Below are 21,907 nucleotides of genomic sequence, written 5' to 3' on the forward strand. Positions count from 1 at the left end.
GTTGTTCCAATTCCAGGTGTTGGGCAGTATGACTGCAACAGTGGTGGGTTACAACCAGTACGCCCTGGTGTGGGTGTACTGGTGCCGGCCGGGAGCATCGGGTACCATTCCATTATGGTTCTCTGGAGAGGCCACCCGCCTGCCTGCTGTCCTTATCTGTATTTGAGCTCTTCGGGGCTACCACGCACTGAGCTTGCAGTGCCTGTGTGACACTCTGCTGAATAGCTGGAGCATCGCAGATGGTAAAAACGCATGTGTGCACTGCACACATGTGCGCACATGCTGCACATGTTCATGTGGTGGACGCCAGGCCCTGTTGCACCATACGGCTTGCAATGGGATTGGAACCCACCACTGGACTGCAAGTATATTAATGAGCTTCTCATTGTCAAATGTAAAAAAGTAAAAATGGAACTTGAACAGAATATTTCAGTGTCCAGTACTCTTATTCACAATAGATAGCCAACTGCCTAACAACTGTCTCTCACAGACTTTATTGTTCCGATTTCATTCCATGTTACCTCTAAGTGTATAAAATAGAATGAACATATTTTGTCTACTAAATTTAGTGGATTCTAAGCATACCTCCATAGGGTGTTGGGAAGGATATAATTTTGGCTTCATATTTGAATACAGTATTCGTTTTAATTCAATGTGTTCTTAATAAAATATAAATATGTATTTGTTTAACTGTTTGTGGCTTGTTGCTATTGTGATGAATAAAGATCATAAAATAAAGGAAATGTGGGAGATAATAGAAAGATCAGAGGAAAAGACAGAACAGATAAATCAACAAATAAAACAAGAAGAGAAGAAGGAGAAGACAATAAAGACTTATCCATCAAATAAATGACAATGCATATTAAGAGATCAAAAAAATGGGATTGGATAAAAAGAAAGATACTTTTGAAGAGAAGATATGAGCTTGGGCAGATCCTCCAGAGGTACGGCAGCAAAAGATAGTGGAGATGAAAGAAATATTTGGGTTAAATAGGAAAGATGTAGACAGAGACAAAGACCCAAAGGAGGAGTTTGGGAGGCAAGTCAAAAAATGAATAAAAATTGAAATACTAAAGTGGGCAAGAGATGATGGTTAGAATGGGAATGCTGTTTAATATAAGACTGGCTTTATTGAGAGCTAGAATAGAGGTAGAAATAAGATCAAGGGAAATATTATTATACATATTCTTATATAATATAGAAAAAGTAATAGCTAGATGTAAAGATTAGATGTTGAAAGATGGCATCTCTATGTATGTTTAAATAATATTGTGATTGTTATTAGAATGGCAAAAAACACTGAACTAAACAATGAAGGGACACACTATAATACAAATATGTATAATAACACCACAATTACATAAGTATGATTAATGTAACAAATATTATTACTATTATTATTTGTATTTAAATGAATGATACCCAGATATCTCACTGTTCATATAATTATATTTATGTATTTATAAAAAAAATAAGTAATCATCTTCCCCTATTTACGTTATTCTTGTAATAATCACCTATCAGAATGATTATTACAGAGTCACTTGGCCACTGCATTCCTAAGTGATCATAGTCACAGTAAAGAATATACCATAATAACAAGTGGCATTGTACAGAGAATAATTCCATATAGGACATGGCAACACCTAGGAATAAAATTCAATTAATGTAGCATACATTTAAATGGACTGAACAAGTGAACCATTTTATTCTTTCTTCTTACATGCTCTGATAAATACCTTATAGAATTCCAGAACTAATACTTGTTCTGAATAAAAATGCCTGTAATAATAACAATGAGTATCCAGACTGATTTTTTAAAATAAGTTTGATATTATAAAGAATTCAGCACTGTATGTCAACCGTAGTAATTTATTTTCATCCAATTAACAACATCTAAGTAGGGATGAAAAAAACTTACTGCAGACAATTAGAAAGAGTGAAAGACACAACTGCTTGACAAATGAGAATTTCAAAATTATTCACTAGGCATTAAGTGTTAGTTGTTGACAGGATTGGCAGTGCTAATGCAGCCATTAAGGAAAGAACAAAGGACTGACTTGCAAAGGTCATAATTAGCATATTATCTAAAGCTCTGTTTATAGCTAATCTTGTGACCACCATAGAACAGATTAATCCTCCTAAAAGCAAGCCAAACAAATTATGTTCAAAGGTCTGTCTTATGTCAAATACATGTTTTAGTTCTCTCAAATGCAAAACAAAAATGTTGGCAAATATGTATTTTGATGTGGAACTTAAAAGTGGGAAACAGGATATGAAAGACAATCTAGTCCTTGAAAGAGAAAATTTGGGCAAGGGATAAACATCCAGAGCCGAGATGGCGCAGTGATTAGGGTGCAGTACTGCAGCCACTTCAGCTGACTGCTAGTTCTGCAGCTCGGCGGTTCAAATCTCACCGGCTCAGGGTTGACTCAGCCTTCCATCCTTCCGAGGTGGGTAAAATGAGGACCCAGATTGTGGGGGCAATATGCCAACTCTGTAAACTGCTTAGAGAGGGCTGAAAGCCCTATGAAGCGGTATATAAGTCTAACTGCTATTGCTATTGCTATCCAAGCTCTGTTCATTCTTGTCATTCTGGTCACACATTACAAGTAGAGGGTGAGTATACCAGAGCCTCTCTTTTTTATCCTGTTGACTCCACTTATAGAATCCTGATCTTTCAACATTCACTCACAGATTGAAGCAGCCTCTTATACTAACAGACACCTATCAGTTAAAATGGATGATAAAGAGGACAATGGGCAAAAATGATGAACTTCTGTCTTCTCTATTGCTGGTTCAAACTTTTTGCTCCCTCCAACTCAAAGCATAAAGTACTCAAAACTAATCTATCCTTGTGGCAGATAATCCCATAAGCAGTGAAAAGCAACTGTAGTGCATTAATAACTGACATTTCACTACCTCTAATGATGCTAGAATTGTGCTGCCTGAGGCAGCCACTTTTCAGAGAATTAATTAATTTTTATATAGCTTTTCTCCTCTCCTCTGACTTGAACTTTGCTATTCTATTGATAATTCTGATATCCTGCTTTAAAAATTAGCCTGTTATAATGGAAAGTATCCCCCAAGACCCAAATGGTCCCAGCCCCATTGGCCTTCCAGAAGGCCTTAACAACCTGACATTTCCCTCAGCCATTATGGTCAGGTGCTTAACTCTCCTCCCCCTTCATAAAATGTTTTTTAGACATTCTGGAATGCCACATCTTCTTAATAAAACCATTCAACAATACTCCACTGAAAGAGAAAGGGAGAAAATTTCCTTTTCCCAGCTCAGTTGTATGCACTGAATTTGGAGGCTTGCTATTTGAATCATAAACAAAAATACAGTTTCTTCAAATCTTCAATTCAAACTAAATCAGGTAGACACACCAATTTTACAAATATATAGGATAATATTTCTGCATGAAGTTACTCATGCTTTTGATGCATAATTATCAGAAAAATATTCTGACAATTCTGAACAGTGGCTTAGCTTCCAATTCTTTTTATTATTATTTTTCACTTCATTGATCAAATGTATTTGCTACCCATTTCATCATTCAAGCTTCCTGAGTGGTTCCTCTCCCCTTTTCTAACTAAACTAGGAATCTTGCATAGTTTTTTTTTTAAAGATTTATACTTGTCCTTACAATTCTGTGTGGTCTAAGTGCTAGAAATGATTATTCTTTTAAATTAAAGATACTTACAGATTTTGAGGCCAGGAAAAATGTATATAATCCATATAATAAATTAATAGAGTAGTTTGGCAGAATATTCAATGGTATACTATGTGCTGAAACATTTTTCTAATCTATCATAGATGGGTCTGGAGCACAAAAAAAACAGCCCTATGGGCAAACCAGAAGTTTGGGAATGGATAACCAGTTTGCTCGTAGGGCCAGTTTAAGCCCCCCGGGGCCTTCAGAAAAGCCTCCTGAAGGCTCCTGAAGGCTCCAAAGGGCTAAAACTGGCCCTACAAGGAAACTGGAAGTGACTTCAGGTTTGCTCATAGGGTTGTTTTTTGCCCTCCAGAGCCTTCAGTGAAGCATCCTGAAGCCTCCTGAACGCTCTGGAGAGCTAAGACCGGCCCTACGAGCAAACAGGAAGTACATCCCCAAACTTCTGGTTCGCCCATAGGGCTGGTTTTTCACGCTTCGGAAGCTTCAAGGAATCCTCCAGAGAGTGAAAAATGGCCTCAAAAGAAGGCCAAAGGCCGAAGTCAGCTGCCCAGTGTGCGCATGCGTGCTAGCCAGCTGACAGGGCAACGCCTCGCATGCCCTGACTAATGGCTCTGCATGCCACTTGTGGCAAGCATGCCATAGGTTTGCCATCACGGACCTATACCATTTCAGATTTTAAAAAAAACCAGTGATGAAGCACCGACAACTTCTGAAGGCAAGCCATTCCACTGGTTAATAGTCCTCACTGTCAGGAAGTTTCTCCTTAATTCCAGGTTGCTTCTCTACTTGATTGTTTCCATCCATTGTTTCTTGTCCTGCCCTCTGCTGCTTTTGAAAATAACTTGACTCTCTCTTTGTGGCAGCCTCTCAAATACTGCTATCATATCTCCCCTACTCCTTTTCTCTAGACTAGGCAAACCCGAATACTCCAAATGTTCTTCATAAATTTTAATCTCCAGGCATTTAATCATCTTAGTTGCTCTTCTTTGCACTTTTTCCAAAGTCTCAACGTCTTATTTGTAATGTGGTGACCAAAATTGGATGCAGTATTCCAGGTATGGCCTTACTAGAGTTTTAGAAAGTGGTACTCATACTTCATGTGACCTTGATTCTATGCCTCTGTTTATACAACCCACCTTTTTTGGCTGCTGCTGTACACTGCTGACTCATGTTTAAGGGATTGTCCACTAGAACTCCAAAGTCCCTCTCACAGTTATTTGTTTTGGGCCAAGGGTGAAATCAACTTACCTTTGCTACTGGTTCGCAAATGTGAGCGTGAGTACAGGACCTTCTGTGCATGCACAGAGCATCAAAATGGAATGTGATGATGTCAGCATGGGTGGGTGGAGCCTCCTGCCACCACCACTACCAGTTCACCCAAACCGGATAGAACTGGCACCACTGTTTTGGGCCATGTTTTGCCTAATCTGTACTAGTTTTTCTGGTTTTTCCTGCCCAAAAGCCTTGCTTTTTTCCACATTAAATTTCATGTTGTTGTATAGGGCCCATTGTTTAAGTCTGCCAAGATATTTTTGGATCCTGAGTTGGTCTTCTGGGATGTTGGCTATTCCTGCCAACTAAGTGTCATCTGCAAATTTGATGAGCTACCCTTCTATTCCCTCACCTAATTCATTTATGAAGATATTGAAGAGTAGTAGGCCTAAATCAGACTCTTGTGGTACCCCACTGCTTACTTCCCTTCATGTACATGTAGTACCATTAAGGACTACTTTTTGAATACAATTTGTCAACCAGTTACAAATCCATCTGACAGTGATGCTGTCTATCCGACATTTTTCTAGTTTACTAAGAAGTAGGTTGTGGTCTACTTCATCAACCTTGTCAGATGTCTTACTAAAGTCTAAATATACTATGTCTACAGCATTTCGCTGGTGTGCTAATTTAGTTACTTTGGCAAAGAAGAAAATAAAAGTGGTTTGGCAAGATCTGTTTTTAACAACCTGTGCTGGCTTTTAGTTATAACTTTATTTGTTTCTAGATGTTGGTAGATCTGTTTTTATTAAACTTTCCAGTATTTCCCAATACTGAAGTTAGGCTGACTTGTCTGTAACTTCCTGGGTTTGGTTTTTTCCCTCCTTCCCTTTTTTGAAGATGGAAATTACATCAGCTCTTTTCCAATCCTCAGGTAATTTCCTGTTCCAGAATTTTTGAAATATATGATACAATGGCTTTGAGATAACATCTGCCAGTTCCTTCAGAACTCTGGGATATAATCCATAAGGTCCCAGTGATTTATATTCATCAAGATCAGTCAGGTGTTCTCTAACCATTTTCTTGCTTATTTTAATTTTTATTTCTAGTTTAATTTCTATTTCTAGTTTTATCCTGTGATAGTAATATATGTCAACATATAATTTCAGGATTGGTGAATTGGTATGATGAAGCATATGCCACAGTGTTAGATTGTGCAAGTTTGGATACGGAAGAAAAACCTTACTTCAACCTTGACAAGACTGAGTGGCTGCGTCTATTTTATCCATCTGGGTTTGGAGATGTTTCATCTTTATGTGGGGTTGCATCTTCCTCTTAATGACTGTTGTACAATATGGATTCACAGCTATTATTTGAGGAACAGGTCGCAGATGAGGCTCATACAATGGCTTCATACATTCCTCTAGTGCAGTGTTTTTCAACCTTTTTTGTGCAAAGGCACACTTTTTTCATGAAAAAAAATCACGAGGCACACCACCATTAGAAAATGTTAAATTTTTTTAACTCTGTGCCTATATTGACTATATATAAAGTAATTTTCCCACGGCACACCTTACACTATGTCACGGCACACTAGTGTGCCGCGGCACAGTGGTTGAAAAACACTGCTCTAGTGTACCAATTGGAGAATCTTATGATAGTTATCATGCATTGGGCATCTCATATGAGGATTACTGCAATTTGGTCCATATAGGGTTGCTCTTAAAAGTCCACTGGGAAATGCAGCAGGCAGCAGATTGCAGTGACACCAGCGGTTATGAGCATGAAATGAATGGCCACATCACACCTTTACTGTGTGAGCTGCACTAGTTACTAGTAGGCTTCTGCTGAAATTCTCTCCAGTATTCCTACACAGACTGTTCAACAACTGTTAGTGAAGAAGCCTAGAGGTCTTTCCTAGGCTCAAGGAAATACACAGATATTTTCATAGTTCTTATTGCCCCCTTTTCTCTAAAAATGTTGCTACTCTTACTACATATTTACCTGAAATCACATAATTATTGTGGTCATAAACCAGTGCAAAGCATATATTTACCCAGTCCTTCTATGTATCACATACCAACTTAGTTTCAAAACTACAAATTCAAAACTATATTTCTGAGACACATCTTATTTCTTTCTCTTAACTGTGCAAAAAATAAGATTTTTCATCCAAGAATAACAAAAACACAAATATTTCCACCATCTGTAGCATTATCATAGAAAAACACTGCAACAATTCATCTGGAGTGAGATAAACATTTCATCCAAGGCCTGGAAATATTAATGAAGACAATACTTGCATCTGATAAATGCTTAGTTGCTATGGACAATAAAACCATATCCAAAGCATGTAAGATCAACCTTAATAATTAATGCAACACATTTGTAACAGAAAGGAACAAATTTGATTTTACATCAAATCACAAAAAAAAGTTGCCCTGAATCAACAATTAGCAACTGATATGAAAATGAATTTTCACATGTCTGAAAATCCTTCTAAGAAATCAGTGAAATTATATCTATTCAAACTAAGGATAGAGATGGGAAATCTATTTTTTTAAAAAGAGGGTTGGTTGCAGAATTCCCAAGACTGGGATTTCTAACCATAGGATTTCTAACTATTGTTAGAAATTGGAAGTTTCAAAACACATCCAGGAGAATTGGAGAACCCAAATAATATTGGAGCTGACATTGCATGTTTGTATTTATTTTTTAAATTAATATGCTGTTCATCTCACTATCCAAAGTGATGGTGGGCAAATTACAGTGGTATAAAAAACATAAATAAAAAATCATTAAAAGCATTAAAATTAACAACTGAGAAAGGGTAAAAGCAAAGGTTATACAAAAATGAGAAATATTTTTAAATGGTATCCTACCTCCAGGAAAGGCTTTTACCAAATCATTTCTTTTTTTAAGATATAAAGGAAAATGTTTGTATGCAAAGGGGATTTCAAAAGAATTTCGCATTACATGAATAGGTTTCATATTAAATAGAGTTACTGTAATCTACAAATTGTCCAACCAGCTAATCGACAATTCTACAAATTGCCCAACCCTCTGATCTCAAAAAGCTGAGAAAGATTGAACCCAATTAGTATTAGAAGTTAGACTCAAACCAACAGCATAGAATAGCCTGTGATATGACAAATCATACATTGAGACTAAGGAAAACCAGTGGACATATCCATGAAGTCACTTAGAGTTAAATCTGTTTCAAAAGCTTTCCTTTTTATGTCAATCTACTTCAAGAAAAGGTACACTAGAATGCAAGCAGCATCAATGCATTTCACAGACTTAACTCTGAAACTCAGAAATGATACTTAGTATCATATTCTATATATACACCATTTATACACCATTTATACACCATTTATATGTATATATATGAACTGAATCATTATCACAGCCTCATAAGAAATTTTGGGCATAATGTTGTGACAACAATATATAAACACTCAGATTTGAATCTGAGCCTCTTACAGACCTAGTTGAATGCTTAAAATTTTACATTACTTTAGTTCCCTAATAGAGTAGAAGAATGAGTACAATGAATATACATAGAATTGTATTGTTAAGTACAAAATTTAGTTCCAAGAAACAATATATGGTAATGTATCTGACTCTGTTGGCTTGATCTCAAACAATTTGAGGACACTCATGTTTTTAAACAAATTTTGTTTCTAGTCCTAAAAAATTGAATTTATAACATTGTCATTCTAATGCACTACCACATTATTAGAGGACAACTATTCATCTGTATCATGCAATAAAACATAAAAATTGTAAATCTAATAAAACATTTTTATTTAAAGGTCAATGTTAAATGATTTTCATCCAGATGAATATTACTGTTGCTACTGCATATACACACACGTGCACCTATTCACACTTATATAGAAAACTATAAATACATTTAACTATTTAACTATTCTATCTTAGAAGAAAGGACACACAGAAGTTCTAAGCCTTCTTTTTTATTACTACGTAATGTATCATGCTCTGGAAAAAAAAGAACTAAACAGGATATTTTTATTTTATAATAATACCAAATTGAACACAAAGCTTCTACAGAAAATAAAATATTCCATAAAACAGAGTTATAATTTATAAGAAAGTTATAATCAGTAATTGTGAAGTTTCAGTTTATTATATTATATTTATAAGTTGTTTGCCTTTTGCCTTACCTCTATCACTGAAGTCATCCACAAGAATAATTTCTGCTATCAGGCTATTTGGTGTCCTGTTGATAATGCTGTGTATAGTCCGCAAAAGTGAAGTCCAACCTTCATTATGAAATGGGATAATTATACTAGTGTTTGGGAGCTTCTCCAAGTATACCTTGTCCTTACAGCTGAGGATGAAAAAAAAGAGGTACCTTGTAAGAATAGAAAAAAGGAGAACTGCATTTTCTCGTTTATTACTTTTTCCCAGTAAATATGAATATGATACCACACACAGATCATGATTTTTGTAGTAGAAATCCTCTATTACATTATCAGTATTGGACATTCAAAATCAATCTGTTCTGAAGGACCAGATTCTTCTTGTTCTTGTTAAGACTGATTTATGCTGTTTGAAATGGAAATTCCTTATTTTGGTGAAATATTTCATTTTAGATAACATATAACATAAAAATGTAATATAAAAAAATAACCACCACCCAAACTTTTATTTTGGAATTCTCCAAGATTACTCTATACAGTATGGTAGATTTCACATAATAAGTTAATGAATAAAAATGCATTCACATTTTTTTTGCACCCTAGAGGATGCAAATATCTATTCTTCAGTTTTCTGAAAACTCTATTATTATTTTATTTATTTGTATCCCTTAATACACACACACAGAGAGACATTTAAAAAAAGAGAAATCTCACAGGAAATTGTTGCCCCAACATCTTTGGAAGGTATGAAATAAATAAGCTGTATCACTTAAAAATAGTTTAACTGAAATGAGACTTGTATAAGTGGTTGTCAGACAATAATATATGTCATTTTATTCATTATGAACTATCTGTTTTATTTACAATTTAATTTATTTCTATATGTGGAATACTATGGTTTTGTGTAATAAGAAGTTTTTCATTTGATTTAAATCAGCTAGCTTCCTTCAGTAGAAGAGGCTTTTTTGAAGAGGTGCCTGTTGCCAGAAGCTCGGCTATCCTAATGGCAGGAGGTGACTTTCTGGTTTTTACTTCATTCCAAACAGGGAGTAAAATTGTAATAATGTTCAGATTAGGACTAATTTGAAATGGCTGATTGAAACCCAGAACATTATCTTCTGAGCATTTTCTGGAATAGGGTATGATTATTTAGACAATATCTTGCTTTACAACGTCCTTGCTTCTGCCCCCAGCACAATCTGAAGATATATAACTCTGAAGTTATAACAACATGTAATCATACTTGTAAATGTCTTTTAAATGTATCACTATTTTATTTATTCATCATCTCACAATCATATGACTCAAAGTGGTATAGAACAGTTAAAAACAAAATGTACTAATTAATATTAATATTAAAAACGTTTAATATTATAAAAGATAATAAAAAGACATTTTAACTTGGACCATTTGTTTGAAATGATATAGGCTGTCCTGCTCCAACAGGTAATTGAAGACTCCAAGACCCCTTTCAACTCTGTTATTCTGTGAAGAATAATATATGAAGATGGAAAATAAAGAGAAAATGGATAAACTCTTTATTGATTAGGTCCTTTAGCTTTCTCTCAAATAACATACCATTGTTCCTATTATCTTCCAATCAGCTTTCAGTTCAATGAATCAAAAACATCAGTTCATCATTTCCCCAACCTAGGGATAAATTGCCATATAGTATCAACTATTTTAATCATTTTCAGACAGCTATAATTAAGCAGGAAATTTAGGATTGTAAATCTTATATTTTCTTGTGTGCTGGATAAGCAGAAATTCCATTTATAAAAGTAAGTAAACCAGAATTATTTAATCTCCTTTACTTATCTTCACTCATGCCCTCCTTCATATAAATGCTTCTAGTCCTGCAATATTCATTAAAGTGAGCATGCAACCGCCACTGAATGTAAGGATGGTAGAACAGATATTTTTTCTCATAGGAAAAAAAAATAAATTTGATGTGTTTATCTTGGCAAAGTTGGTGAACAGAGGCATATGGAAATGGTTTTGAAGAAAGAATTAAGTAACCATTATATAAGAATCATCTTAGCCCATACAAAAAGGTGCAGGTGAGAAAACCTCAAGTTTACCTTGAGGTTAATACAGGAAAGGATCTCTGTCAGGCTTTCAAGATTTTGCTGTTATGCCCTATGACAATAGAGCTTCAGTGGTTCAGTGTATTGTCTGCCTTCTAAACATGATCTACCTGAATTGGCTGCTAGTTTGTGCTGGAAGTGGAGTGCAACAAAATGTTGTTGAAGCATGGCTATTGTTTTCTGTGATTGGTGTGTCCATTGAAGATTCCTAAATTACCTTAAGATTAGTAGTTCCATTATTCAGCACAAAACGTCTTGATCCTTTCCTCTCCCTATAGTCTTCATAGAAAAGCCTTTAAGCCAAAGGCAGGGAGTTGGTAATCTGATGTTATATGTGACCCAGACATATAACTATATTTTATATGATACAGATAAAGCAGAAATGAAGAGTGGTGAGAGAAATTGAACCACACTTTATATAAGGATGAAATAAACCTGAGGTATACACAAGCTCTGTACATTAGGAACCAAACTGAATGGTCTTGAAAAGTCTGCCTGAGAGAATAAACAGAATGTCAGAATTCTGGCTGGTAAAGAAATTCTATATGCAGCAATATTGTTGAAGTCTTATATAATATAAGCCTCGCTAATACAATTCTAACAGTGCAAATAAATTCTTAGAATAATCAGCACTATTTAAATATAAAATGTAAGTGCAAGTATATCTCTAGAGAAATAAGCTTGTATCAGCCGACAAGTAAAAGTGAACATTCAAGGATAAGTGGGAAAGCCGAAAAGCTATTTCGTGAACAACTTAATAAGGCACAAAACATATCTGTATATTGCTAGCAACAAGATAACATTTAGAAATTCATCATTTTACAAGAATGTTGAAATAGAATTTCAATAATGAAGTGGAAATAATGAATAAAAAGTGAACATTTTTTCTTTTTAGTATAATGGATTGGGTACTGAGGTTAGTTGATCAAAGCATCGAGATTCAAAAGCAACAAAACCATTTTCTTGACTAATTTGTTTTACTGGCTGACACTCAAATATACAATAGCATTTAACTATTGAAGACTGCATCTAAGTTGTATCACATCGTCATATTTAAGTACATTATAGGCAACATTTATGTTGTCATGTCATAATGCATATTCCATCTCCCCCCCCCCCATTTCTGTTTCCAAGGATGCCTATGAATACACATTTTCTCTGAGGACAAGTGTGAAGAATGAAAAGACCGATGAATGGAAAATAGACCCAGTGTTCCCTCTTTTACTTATGCCTTGCCAAGATTCCATCTAGCAATCAGTGACAAGCAAGTCCTTTAAGAGGTAGCTTCGTTTTCTGCCAGGGAAGTCCACAAGTCCACACAGATCCATTTAGCTAAAGATAATCATTAAGATCTTGCATAGAGAAACTTGACTTGGATGTATAGATGCCAGTATTAATTGACTGCATTAGGAGATAACAACAGCAGCAGCCCATACATGATTTAGAAACTCATGCAACAGCTGAGAGAGGGATTACTTAGCAGTAGACTTATATACCGCTTCATAGGCCTTTCAGGCCTCTCTAAGCGGTTTACAGAGAGTCAGCATATTGCCCCCAACAATCTGGGTCCTCATTTTACCCACCTCGGAAGGATGGAAGGCTGAGTCAACCCTGAGCCGGTGAGATTTGAACCGCTGACCTGCTGATCTAGCAGTAGCCTGCAGTGCTGCATTTAACCACTGCGCCACTTCGGCTCTACAGAGATCAAGCCAGCTAGGAGAAATTATAGCAATTGCCAAGTAGCTGAAGAGAGGGCTAAGAACGTGGGAAGGTAATCTGGTACTAGCAGTGGAAAATGGCACTGAAAATGGCAGGCCGGAAGGCCGTAGACCTCAGAAGCACAGATAGGGTGGAAAGACAGCTCCGACTCCAGAAGAAAATGGCAGCAGCTGTATTGTCAAGTGAAACAGAGAACCTGTGAGGACTAACAGCTGTAGCAGACCTTGCTGACCTCTGCGCTCCCCCCAAAACAGAAGACCATACAAGAGTGGAGTGAGTCAATTGGCTGCAGCCACCTGGAGAGGATTCTAGGTGGTGTGCAGGCAGCAGCCTTAGGCATTGGGATTTTTCAAATTTCCAGCCACTGCCACACTGTCAGGGTGAAGAGAGCAGGACCAGGGTCACCTGAGTCACCGCAGCGAAATCTGATCTAGATTCCAGGATCGGGCCCCAGGATGCCTGCACTGCTCAGTTGACTGGTGCTGAGCCCCGCAGTCAGCTGTCCCCACTGCACAAGTTTTGCCAGGGTGCAGGTTTGAGTGCAAAGCCGCTGCTGCTCACATTGGAGACAATGTGCAATGTTGATGGCCAGAAGGAAGAGACAGCAAGCCAGGGCTCCCAGCATTGGATGATTTATCACTTAAAGAAAAAACAAGTCCTTTTTGGTGCGATATGCCCTCCCTGTCCACAAAATTGTTTCTACTGTGTGTGGAATAAAGGAAGGTTTGCCCAGTGTCCTACTTTCCACTTTTATTTTTGCTAGTATAAAAAGAGTTGCTAGATTATCTCACACTGAGTAAAGCTGGAATAATGTGCAGATAATGGGGTATGATGGAAAAATAATAAAATAAATATGCTAACTCTTTTCCAATCTCCTCCACATTTATCTTTAATTCTCCTTCCCCTCCTTTCCTGTTGCAAACACTTTTCCTATTTCCCTCTCTGCTGTCTCTTCCCCATCATCCTAAACATTGCTATATTTTCACTGCCAGAATAGCCTTATCATCATGTCCCAAGGAGAACAATGCAAAGCACTCACCTAAAAAAAAGTTCACCTAGGAAGCAGGTGGTGAGAAACTGCAGATATTCCATCACCATCAAGTGTGTAATGTCTCAACATCCCATCCTCTGTGAAATTCTTAGCAATTTGCTTTACAAAAATATTTTCCTTTGTTTGAACATCTTATCTCACTTGCTCAAAATGCCTCCAGGAATCAGCCGCTTCAGATTTCCCACAGTTGAATCCCAAAATGTATAAAGATCCCTTCCTTTCCAAGCAGGCAAGAAAAAGCATGGGAAAGGAGAGAGGGGAAGAGAAAGAGGGGGAGGGAGAGAGGGATACCACACAAGAAGAGAAAGAAACAAATATCCCATTCTCAAACAAAGGAGCATCATGCTACCAAGAAAGGGCCACTCAGTTGTGGGATACCCACAGCAATTCTTCTTATAGCAGCAAAAATAAAAGTGGAAAGTGGGACACCAGGTGATGGCTTCTTTTTTTCTACACATAGAAAAAACAATTTTGTTGCCAGAAATGCCATAATGCACCAAGAAGAAATTGCATTACTATTTCAAAGGCAAACCGCCCAATCCTGGGAGCGAGGAAAGAGGAGATAAAAGTATTAAAAATTTTGGCCGCAGAGCCTTAAAGAATTAGATAGAATAAAACATCAATAGGGCAGAGATGAAAAAAAATGAGAATTATTAGCTAAGCTGTAAATAGCAAAAGCACAAAGATAAGAAAATAAAATAGAATATAGAACGATAGGATAAGATAAAAATTAGAAATAGAAAACTGAAAAATGGAAAACAGGCTGTAGATTAGCGTTCAGAACCTAAGAGATAACTTCAGAGCACATACAGTAGAGCATAAGAATGCAGGAATGAAGAAAAGGTAAATCAAAAGGCAATTGGACAATGAAGATTTTTTTTGGTATGATTTATTGTTGGTTTTTCTAACAGGTTAATTTATGTCTTTGCTCCTAATCCCATAATATGGTGGCAAAACATTCCACTTGAGAAGAATATTGAAGAAATAGTATATTTATGAATATATACCTTAAGTAGTCCTTGATTTATATCTACAATTGGAATCATAATTTTCATTGCTAAGCAAGGTGACTATTAAGTGGATCATTTTATAGGCCTACAATTTTACAACCTTTTTGGTTTGGTTTGGTTTATCGGATTTATATGCCACCCTTCTCCCAAGGACTCAGGGCGGCGTATAACATTTAAAAAAAAACATATTACAAAAGTTAAAAAAAATTAGAATATCCAAAAAACAAACCCAATTAAGATTAACAATAACATTTAAAAAAAATCAATTAAAATTAACAATAATCAAAAAATTATTTTGTTTTGTTCAGGCCAGGCTGGTTTGCTGGAAAAGCCAACTTTTTAGGGCATGTCGGAAGGACCGGAGGTTGAGGATTATACGAAGCTCCGGGGGCAGCTCATTCAAGAGGGAAGGCACTACCACAGAAAAGGCTCTCTCCCTGGGGGTCGCTAGCCGACACTGTCTGGCCGACAGCACCCTGAGGAGGTCAACTCTGTGGGATTGCACTGGACGGTGGGAGGCTACCGGTGGCAGTAGGTGGTCTCGCAGGTATCCTGGGCCTAAGCCACACTTGTTAGGCAAATCACTCTAGTTAAATGAATCACATGGTCATTAAATGAATCTGGCTTCCCTATTGAGTCTGTCAGAAGCCAACTGGGAAGGTCGCAAATGATGATCACATGACTCCAGAATGCTTCAGCCATCGCAAATACATGCTATGTCACTGTTTTCAGTGAAGTTATAATTGTGAATGGTTGCTAAATGAATGATTATAAGTTTAGGACTACTTATACTGCACCCCACTAATGCTTTGTTGCTGCTAATGCCTGATCAATATAGAATGTCCTCCCAGGAAGTATAGGTCTGAATTTGAGGATTATTATTATTTACTTCCATTCTTTGTATGTATTCACTAAGTAATTTCTAGTAAGTTATCTTCATATAAACAAATGTCTGTTTTGATAAAAATATTGAATATGGATGTTTAAACCTTTACATCTTTTATATAGAGCATTAACAATTAAGTGGTTTGTTTGCTACGGGTTTGTGTATTATGTAAAACTGAAAAAGCCCTAAAACTGATGTCTTGGACTATATCAGGGATGTCAAACTGGTGGCTCACAGGTTGGATGCATCATGTGCAGGCCAGCCCACCCCGGCTCCACAAAGGCAAAAGAAATCATGGAACATCACATGATGTGATTGAGTTTAACACCCATGGACTATAGAGATTGACAGCTGGCTAATTAATCACAGAAGCAGGCTTGAAGATTTAGCTTATAAAAGCAGTTAACACCCATGTTTCTCACTTAGGAGCATCATATAAAAAATATGTGGTTTGGGTACCAATTCGTTAATTAATTAAAGAGCCAAGGTGGCGCAGTGGTTAAATGCAGCACTGCAGGCTACTGCTAGATCAGCAGGTCAGCGGTTCAAATCTCACCGGCTCAGGGTTGACTCAGCCTTCCATCCTTCCGAGGTGGGTAAAATGAGGACCCAGATTGTTGGGGGCAATATGCTGACTCTCTGTAAACCGCTTAGAGAGGCCTGAAAGGCCTATGAAGCGGTATATAAGTCTACTGCTATTGTTCAAAAGATTCCAAGATTATGAAATCTTGCCGGTTTTGGTGATATCACACCTTATGGAAGAACCTGAAATATCTCAAGAAATTAAAATGATGCTGAGATGCTAACAATTTTAGCATAATGCAAACTATGTATTTATTCAAGTTATACATTGTTGTCATATATTCATGACAATAATGAATTAAAACAAATACACTGTCCTTCAGTAAAACCATTCAAATTGCTTTAAAAATAAATTACAACAATAATCAAATATCTTCCAAAATGGATCCTTCCATCTTCAATAGAGAAGAATATATGTGTTCTAGCTAGGGAGGGCAGACTGAGGCAAGCCAGGTCTTTCAAATGCTAACAGCTTTAATGCTTAACAGGTTGCCAAACGCAGCAATTCACAACTCGCACATCTCAGTTAACTGGCAAACAGCTGAGCCCTGTTTGACAGCTCTTTATATATACCGGCTGTCAAACAGGTAGCCAATCAGGAGTGAAAACAACACCCCCTAGGCAGACGGACTGGAGGGAGAACATAGCACTCCTCCACACTTAGAATGTGCATGCATAATCTTCTAAGTAGACTGGGTGGCGCTGGAGCCACCCAGATCTTTTTAGTGTTCCTTGGCTCATCGGAGCTTGTGGATTATTTGGAGATGACACCATCTTTTTTCCCGGAGAGGCCTTCTTTGCTGCAGGACCCGGCAACACTGGAGTGGCACTGTGAAGATCAGGTAAGTCTATGGTTGGTTTTACTTCAGTGGCATTGAACCTCTTGAGGGTAGGCGAGCCAGATCGTGGTTCTCTTTCCTCGGAGTCGGTTGGGGCTGTCTGTAGGCCTCGTTTTTGCATTTGTTGGGCCTGCTGAGCCCTTAGCTGGTTGAGATGTTGCCTCCAAACCCTGTCCCCTCTATCTCTACCTCGTAGGAACAAGGTCCCGCAATTCCTACTACTACTCCTGGCAACCATAGTCGGTGGTCTGAGTAATTCTGGGCATAGACCTTGGCCTATAGGCCAAACCCTTTAAGCTGTCTATGGGAATCTCAGGGCCTAGTCTGGGTGGAGGCACTATAATGTGGTCCTTAGAACAATAAGAGTTCTGCCGGACTCTTATTGGTGGTTGTGCATGGGGTGGCATGCTGCCATAATAAGAACCGGTCAATGTTTTCCTGCCAGTTGCCAGACCCAAATCTAGCCAGGGCCTTCTTAGTTGTGCAAACCGCCCGCTCAGCCAGGCCATTAGCCACAGGGTTGATGGGGGCAACAAAAGCATGGCAGATTCCTAATTCTGCAAGGAAGGTGACCAACATGGTTGCTGCAAACTAGGGCCCATTATCCAAGACGATTAAGTCTGGCAACCCATGGGTGGAAAACAACCTTCTCAAAACTCATATAACTACCAGTGCTGTGGTCGATGCCATTGCTACCACCTCAACCCACCTTGAAAAAGCATCGACTACCACTAAAAATATTTGACCTTTCAAGGGGTCAGCTAGATCGATATGGACATGAGACCAAGGTGCTTTAGGTTGCTCCCAGGATTGAACAGGTGCCCGGACAGCCAAGAGTCTAGATTCCTGGTAGGGAGGACACCCCAAAACCCAGCTTGAAATGTCCTGGTCCATTCCTGGCCACCAGGCATAGCTGCGACCCAGTAATTTCATCCAGACTATGCCTGGATGGCCCTCGTGTAGAGTAGTCAGGACAGCTTCTCAGATGGAAAGTGGAATAACCACCCTCCCCAGAGAAAGCATTGCTGTTGTGTTGAGACTTCTTGCTGGCGGAGAGCAAAAGGTTGTAATTCGGCGCTTATTGGACCCACCAGCCATCCCCTTGTAGACCCCTCTAAAACCTTGGACAGCAACTTATTATGTGCCATGTGTTTGGCAACGTTGGATGCTGTGACAGGCAGCTTTAAGTCGTCAATTATGAGAATAGTAGAGGCAGGCACTGGATCCACAACAGGAATAGACAAAGGACAACGGCTTAAAGCGTCCGCATGGCAAATATGCCTTCCTGGCCTGTGGTGCAAAGTGTAATTGTATGCTGCCGGGAACACAGTCCAGTGGGTGAATCTTGGAGGCAGAGTTTGAGGGGTTTGCCTATCCCCAGCCAGCATTCCAAGCAATGGCTTGTGGTCTGTCACTAAGTGAAAATAGTGGCCATATATATATGCGTGGAAATGCTTCATGCCTGTTACTATAGCCAATGCCTCCCAATTGAGTTGGCTATAGTTTCTCTCATGGGGGGAATAGCGTGCGAGCAAAAAATGCAATTGGGGCTTCCAGACCTGAAAGCAGTTGGTGGCTAAGTATCACCCCAATCCCATAGGGGGGAGGCATCACATCCCAATACCAAGGGCATGGATTCATCGTATTGCACAAGCACACTGTCAGATGTAACAAAGTCTTTGACAGCTCAGAATGCCACAGCTTTCGTTTTTCCCCTAGCCGATCGATCCAGTAGGTGGTGTAGAGGCTTTACTAGTGATGCCTTGTGCTGCAGGAAAATATTTTAAAAATTTAACAGCCCAATAAAGGCCTGCACCTCAGTTTTGTTGGCTGATGGGGGGGCCTGCTGGATGGCTTGCACTTTGCCCATGGTAGGGTGGAGCCCTTTAGCATCTACTAAGAACCCCAGGAACTCGACTTGTGGCACTGCTATTTTGCACTTAGTTGTTTTCAGCTTCAGGCCAATACTCTGGAAGCGGCGAAGGATGGTACGGAGGCGAGTGAGCAGGTTGGTTAGGGAAGTGGCTGATACCAGAATGTCATCGAAGTAAGGGACGATGCCTGGTATATCCTGTAGTAATCTCTCTATAAGGTTCTGAAACAACCCCAGAGCCATGCTGACTCCAAACTGGAGTCGGTGGCATTTAAATGCCCCTCTATGAGTGACGATGGTTTGGGCTTCAACAGTTGCCTTGTCAACCGGCAATTGCTGATAAGCCTGGGCCAAATCAAGCTTAGCAAATACAGTACCTTGTCCCAAGGAATACAGCAGGTGCTGCACCACTGGCACAGGGTATGCACTCTGTTGTAATACTCTGTTCAGCGTACATTTATAGTCAGCACATAAGCGCACAGACCCGTTGCTCTTAATTGGGTTCACAATGGGGGTCTCCCAACGGGTGTGATCCACAGGTTGTAACACCCTCTGTGCTAATAATTTATCGAGTTCCGCATCTACCTTAGGTTTCAAGGCAAATGGAACTCCGCGTGGCTTAAGGCATCTGAGAGGGACCTGAGGGTCCAAATTAAATGAAATGGGTGTGCCAGTGTATTTTCCTTCCCCAAAAACTTCCCCAAATTTCTTGGTTAATAATTCAAGATAGGGGTTGCATTGAATTTGATCGACTCGCAACCCTAGGGCTTCAAACCATTCCAGCCGCAGTAGGCTGGGGCAGTGACCCTGTAAAATAATAAGGGGTAAACTCCACAGAAGTGTTTAAACTGCACCTTGCAAAAGCATTTGCCCAATACTGGGATTGGATTTCCTTGGAAATCCTTCAGCATCAACAAACAGGGCTTAAGCCACTCTTTAACTAGACTAGGGATGAACCTCTTGGCAGTTATCCAGGACACTATAGAAATGGCTGACCCAGTATCTACTTACTGTGATAAAGATTTTCCCCTTAGCACTAAAAGAGATCTGATCAATTTCAGTCTTCTGGCCATCATCCTGTACAGAGAAACAATTTTCTCTTTTCCTGGGATGAAGTTCCCTAGGGAATCTGTTTGTTCTCTTAGGGTATGTCTTTGTATTTGATGATGAGCCCTCAAAAGCACTAGCACAAGGGGCAGCTGCTCTGCAAACCTTAGCTAAATGGCCCTGTTTGCCACAGCGCAGACAGACTGTATTTTTAAAATGGCAGTCTGCTCCAGCATGTTTCCCCCCACACCCTGGACAACTATTTAGAGGGACTGGGGGCTTACCCTGCCGACCTCTCATCTGTTCCGCCTTTAACCGGTGCACTTCATCGTCATAATCTGTTACGTCTGGGCTAGCATCTTCATAGTGGACTTCAAATGGTTTTTCTGCGAATTGGGGGTTTGATTTTCTCTGGATCTCCTCTGCTGATCATGTTGACAGTTCCATCGCTCAGGCTTCATCTAGTGCAGTCTGTAGGGTCAGGTCTGGCTTGTGCAGTAGGCGGTGCTGTATGCAGAGGTCTCGTACACCACTGACGATCTGGTCCAGAAGGATATCATCCAGGTCTCTGAAATTGCAATGCAGAGCTGCGGCCCTCAATGCTGCTACATATTCGTTAATTGATTCCCCTTCACGCTGGTTCCTTCTGTGGAAAGTGTGCCGGCAAACAATCCGGGATGGTGCTGGGGCATAATGCTTCTTGAGTTTGGCTGTTAACTCATCCCAGGACACTGTGTGCACTGACAGGGAAGCCACTACTGTGCTTGCCATATTAAACATCTATGTGCCACACAAGTTTAAAAAACACAATTTCTTTCTGCTCTCAGATAAATTGGTATTGTCATTCGCTTCCAAGAAGCATTCAAAACGGGACATATATGACCCCCAGGTTTCTGTGGCTCCATTAAAGACTGCCAGCATGTTCATAGAGGCCATCCTGAGGTAAAATTAATAGGTCTCAGGCAAGGCCCACTAACTGTTTAGTGACTTCACTCAACCTCTCGTCGAGTGAGTTCCTCTGAGAGGAATTTCAGCTCTGAGTGATTCGGCTCTATAATAGTGATCTTCACCAGCATTTTGCCTGAGCTCTACCTCAGCATCCCATCCTCGTCGCCAATGCTAGGGAGAATGCCGAGTGGACAGACTGAGGCAATCCAGGTCTTTCAAATGCTAACAGCTTTAATGCTTAACAGGTTGCCAAATGCAGCAATTCACAACTGGCAACAGCTGAGTCCTGTTTGACAGCTCTTTATATATACTGGCTGTCAAACAGGTAGCCAATCAGGAGTGAGAACAACGCCCCCTAGGCAGATGGACTGGAGGGAGAACTACTGCACATAGCAATATGTATCTCAGGGTTGAATTGTAAAGTCCTTGGTGCTGTTTGAACTTAATTGTGTGTTTGCAGATGTTTATTCTCTGACAAGGTAACATGTCAAACTAAGTAGCACTCTTGATGTTACCTAGTCAGCTAATGAAATGTCTGAAAGCAAACTACCAAGCTTGGAAAGTACCCTAGACTTCACAGATCCTTCCATTTTACAACCAATAATGAACAAATGGCAACTGACATACCAGGCACTTAACACTTTACCCTAATGCCTGAGAAAACAGTCAGGTCTTTAGCACATTATGAAATGCCACCAGTGTCAGGGCCCTCTGGGTCTCTTCAAAGATGCTTTTCGACAAAGTAGATGCCTCAAAGGAGAAATCAAATCCACAATATGAGATTTTTTTAATGGAAGGGAGCCA

The 21,907-nt window shown here is 39.1% G+C and overlaps 1 protein-coding gene across 1 annotated transcript in view; it reads right to left on the reverse strand.

The window, feature by feature from the left end:
* LOC116513248 (polypeptide N-acetylgalactosaminyltransferase-like 6) overlaps positions 1-21,907 on the reverse strand; it is a 609,679-nt gene that overhangs the window by 306,774 nt on the left and 280,998 nt on the right. Inside the window, exon 4 of the mRNA XM_032224240.1 lies at positions 9,083-9,249. Within this exon, the coding sequence (XP_032080131.1) occupies positions 9,083-9,249 (167 nt within the window). The remainder of the gene's footprint in view (positions 1-9,082; positions 9,250-21,907) is intronic.

This window comes from Thamnophis elegans, chromosome 9 (assembly GCF_009769535.1).
Source record: "Thamnophis elegans isolate rThaEle1 chromosome 9, rThaEle1.pri, whole genome shotgun sequence".
NCBI lineage: Eukaryota > Metazoa > Chordata > Lepidosauria > Squamata > Colubridae > Thamnophis > Thamnophis elegans.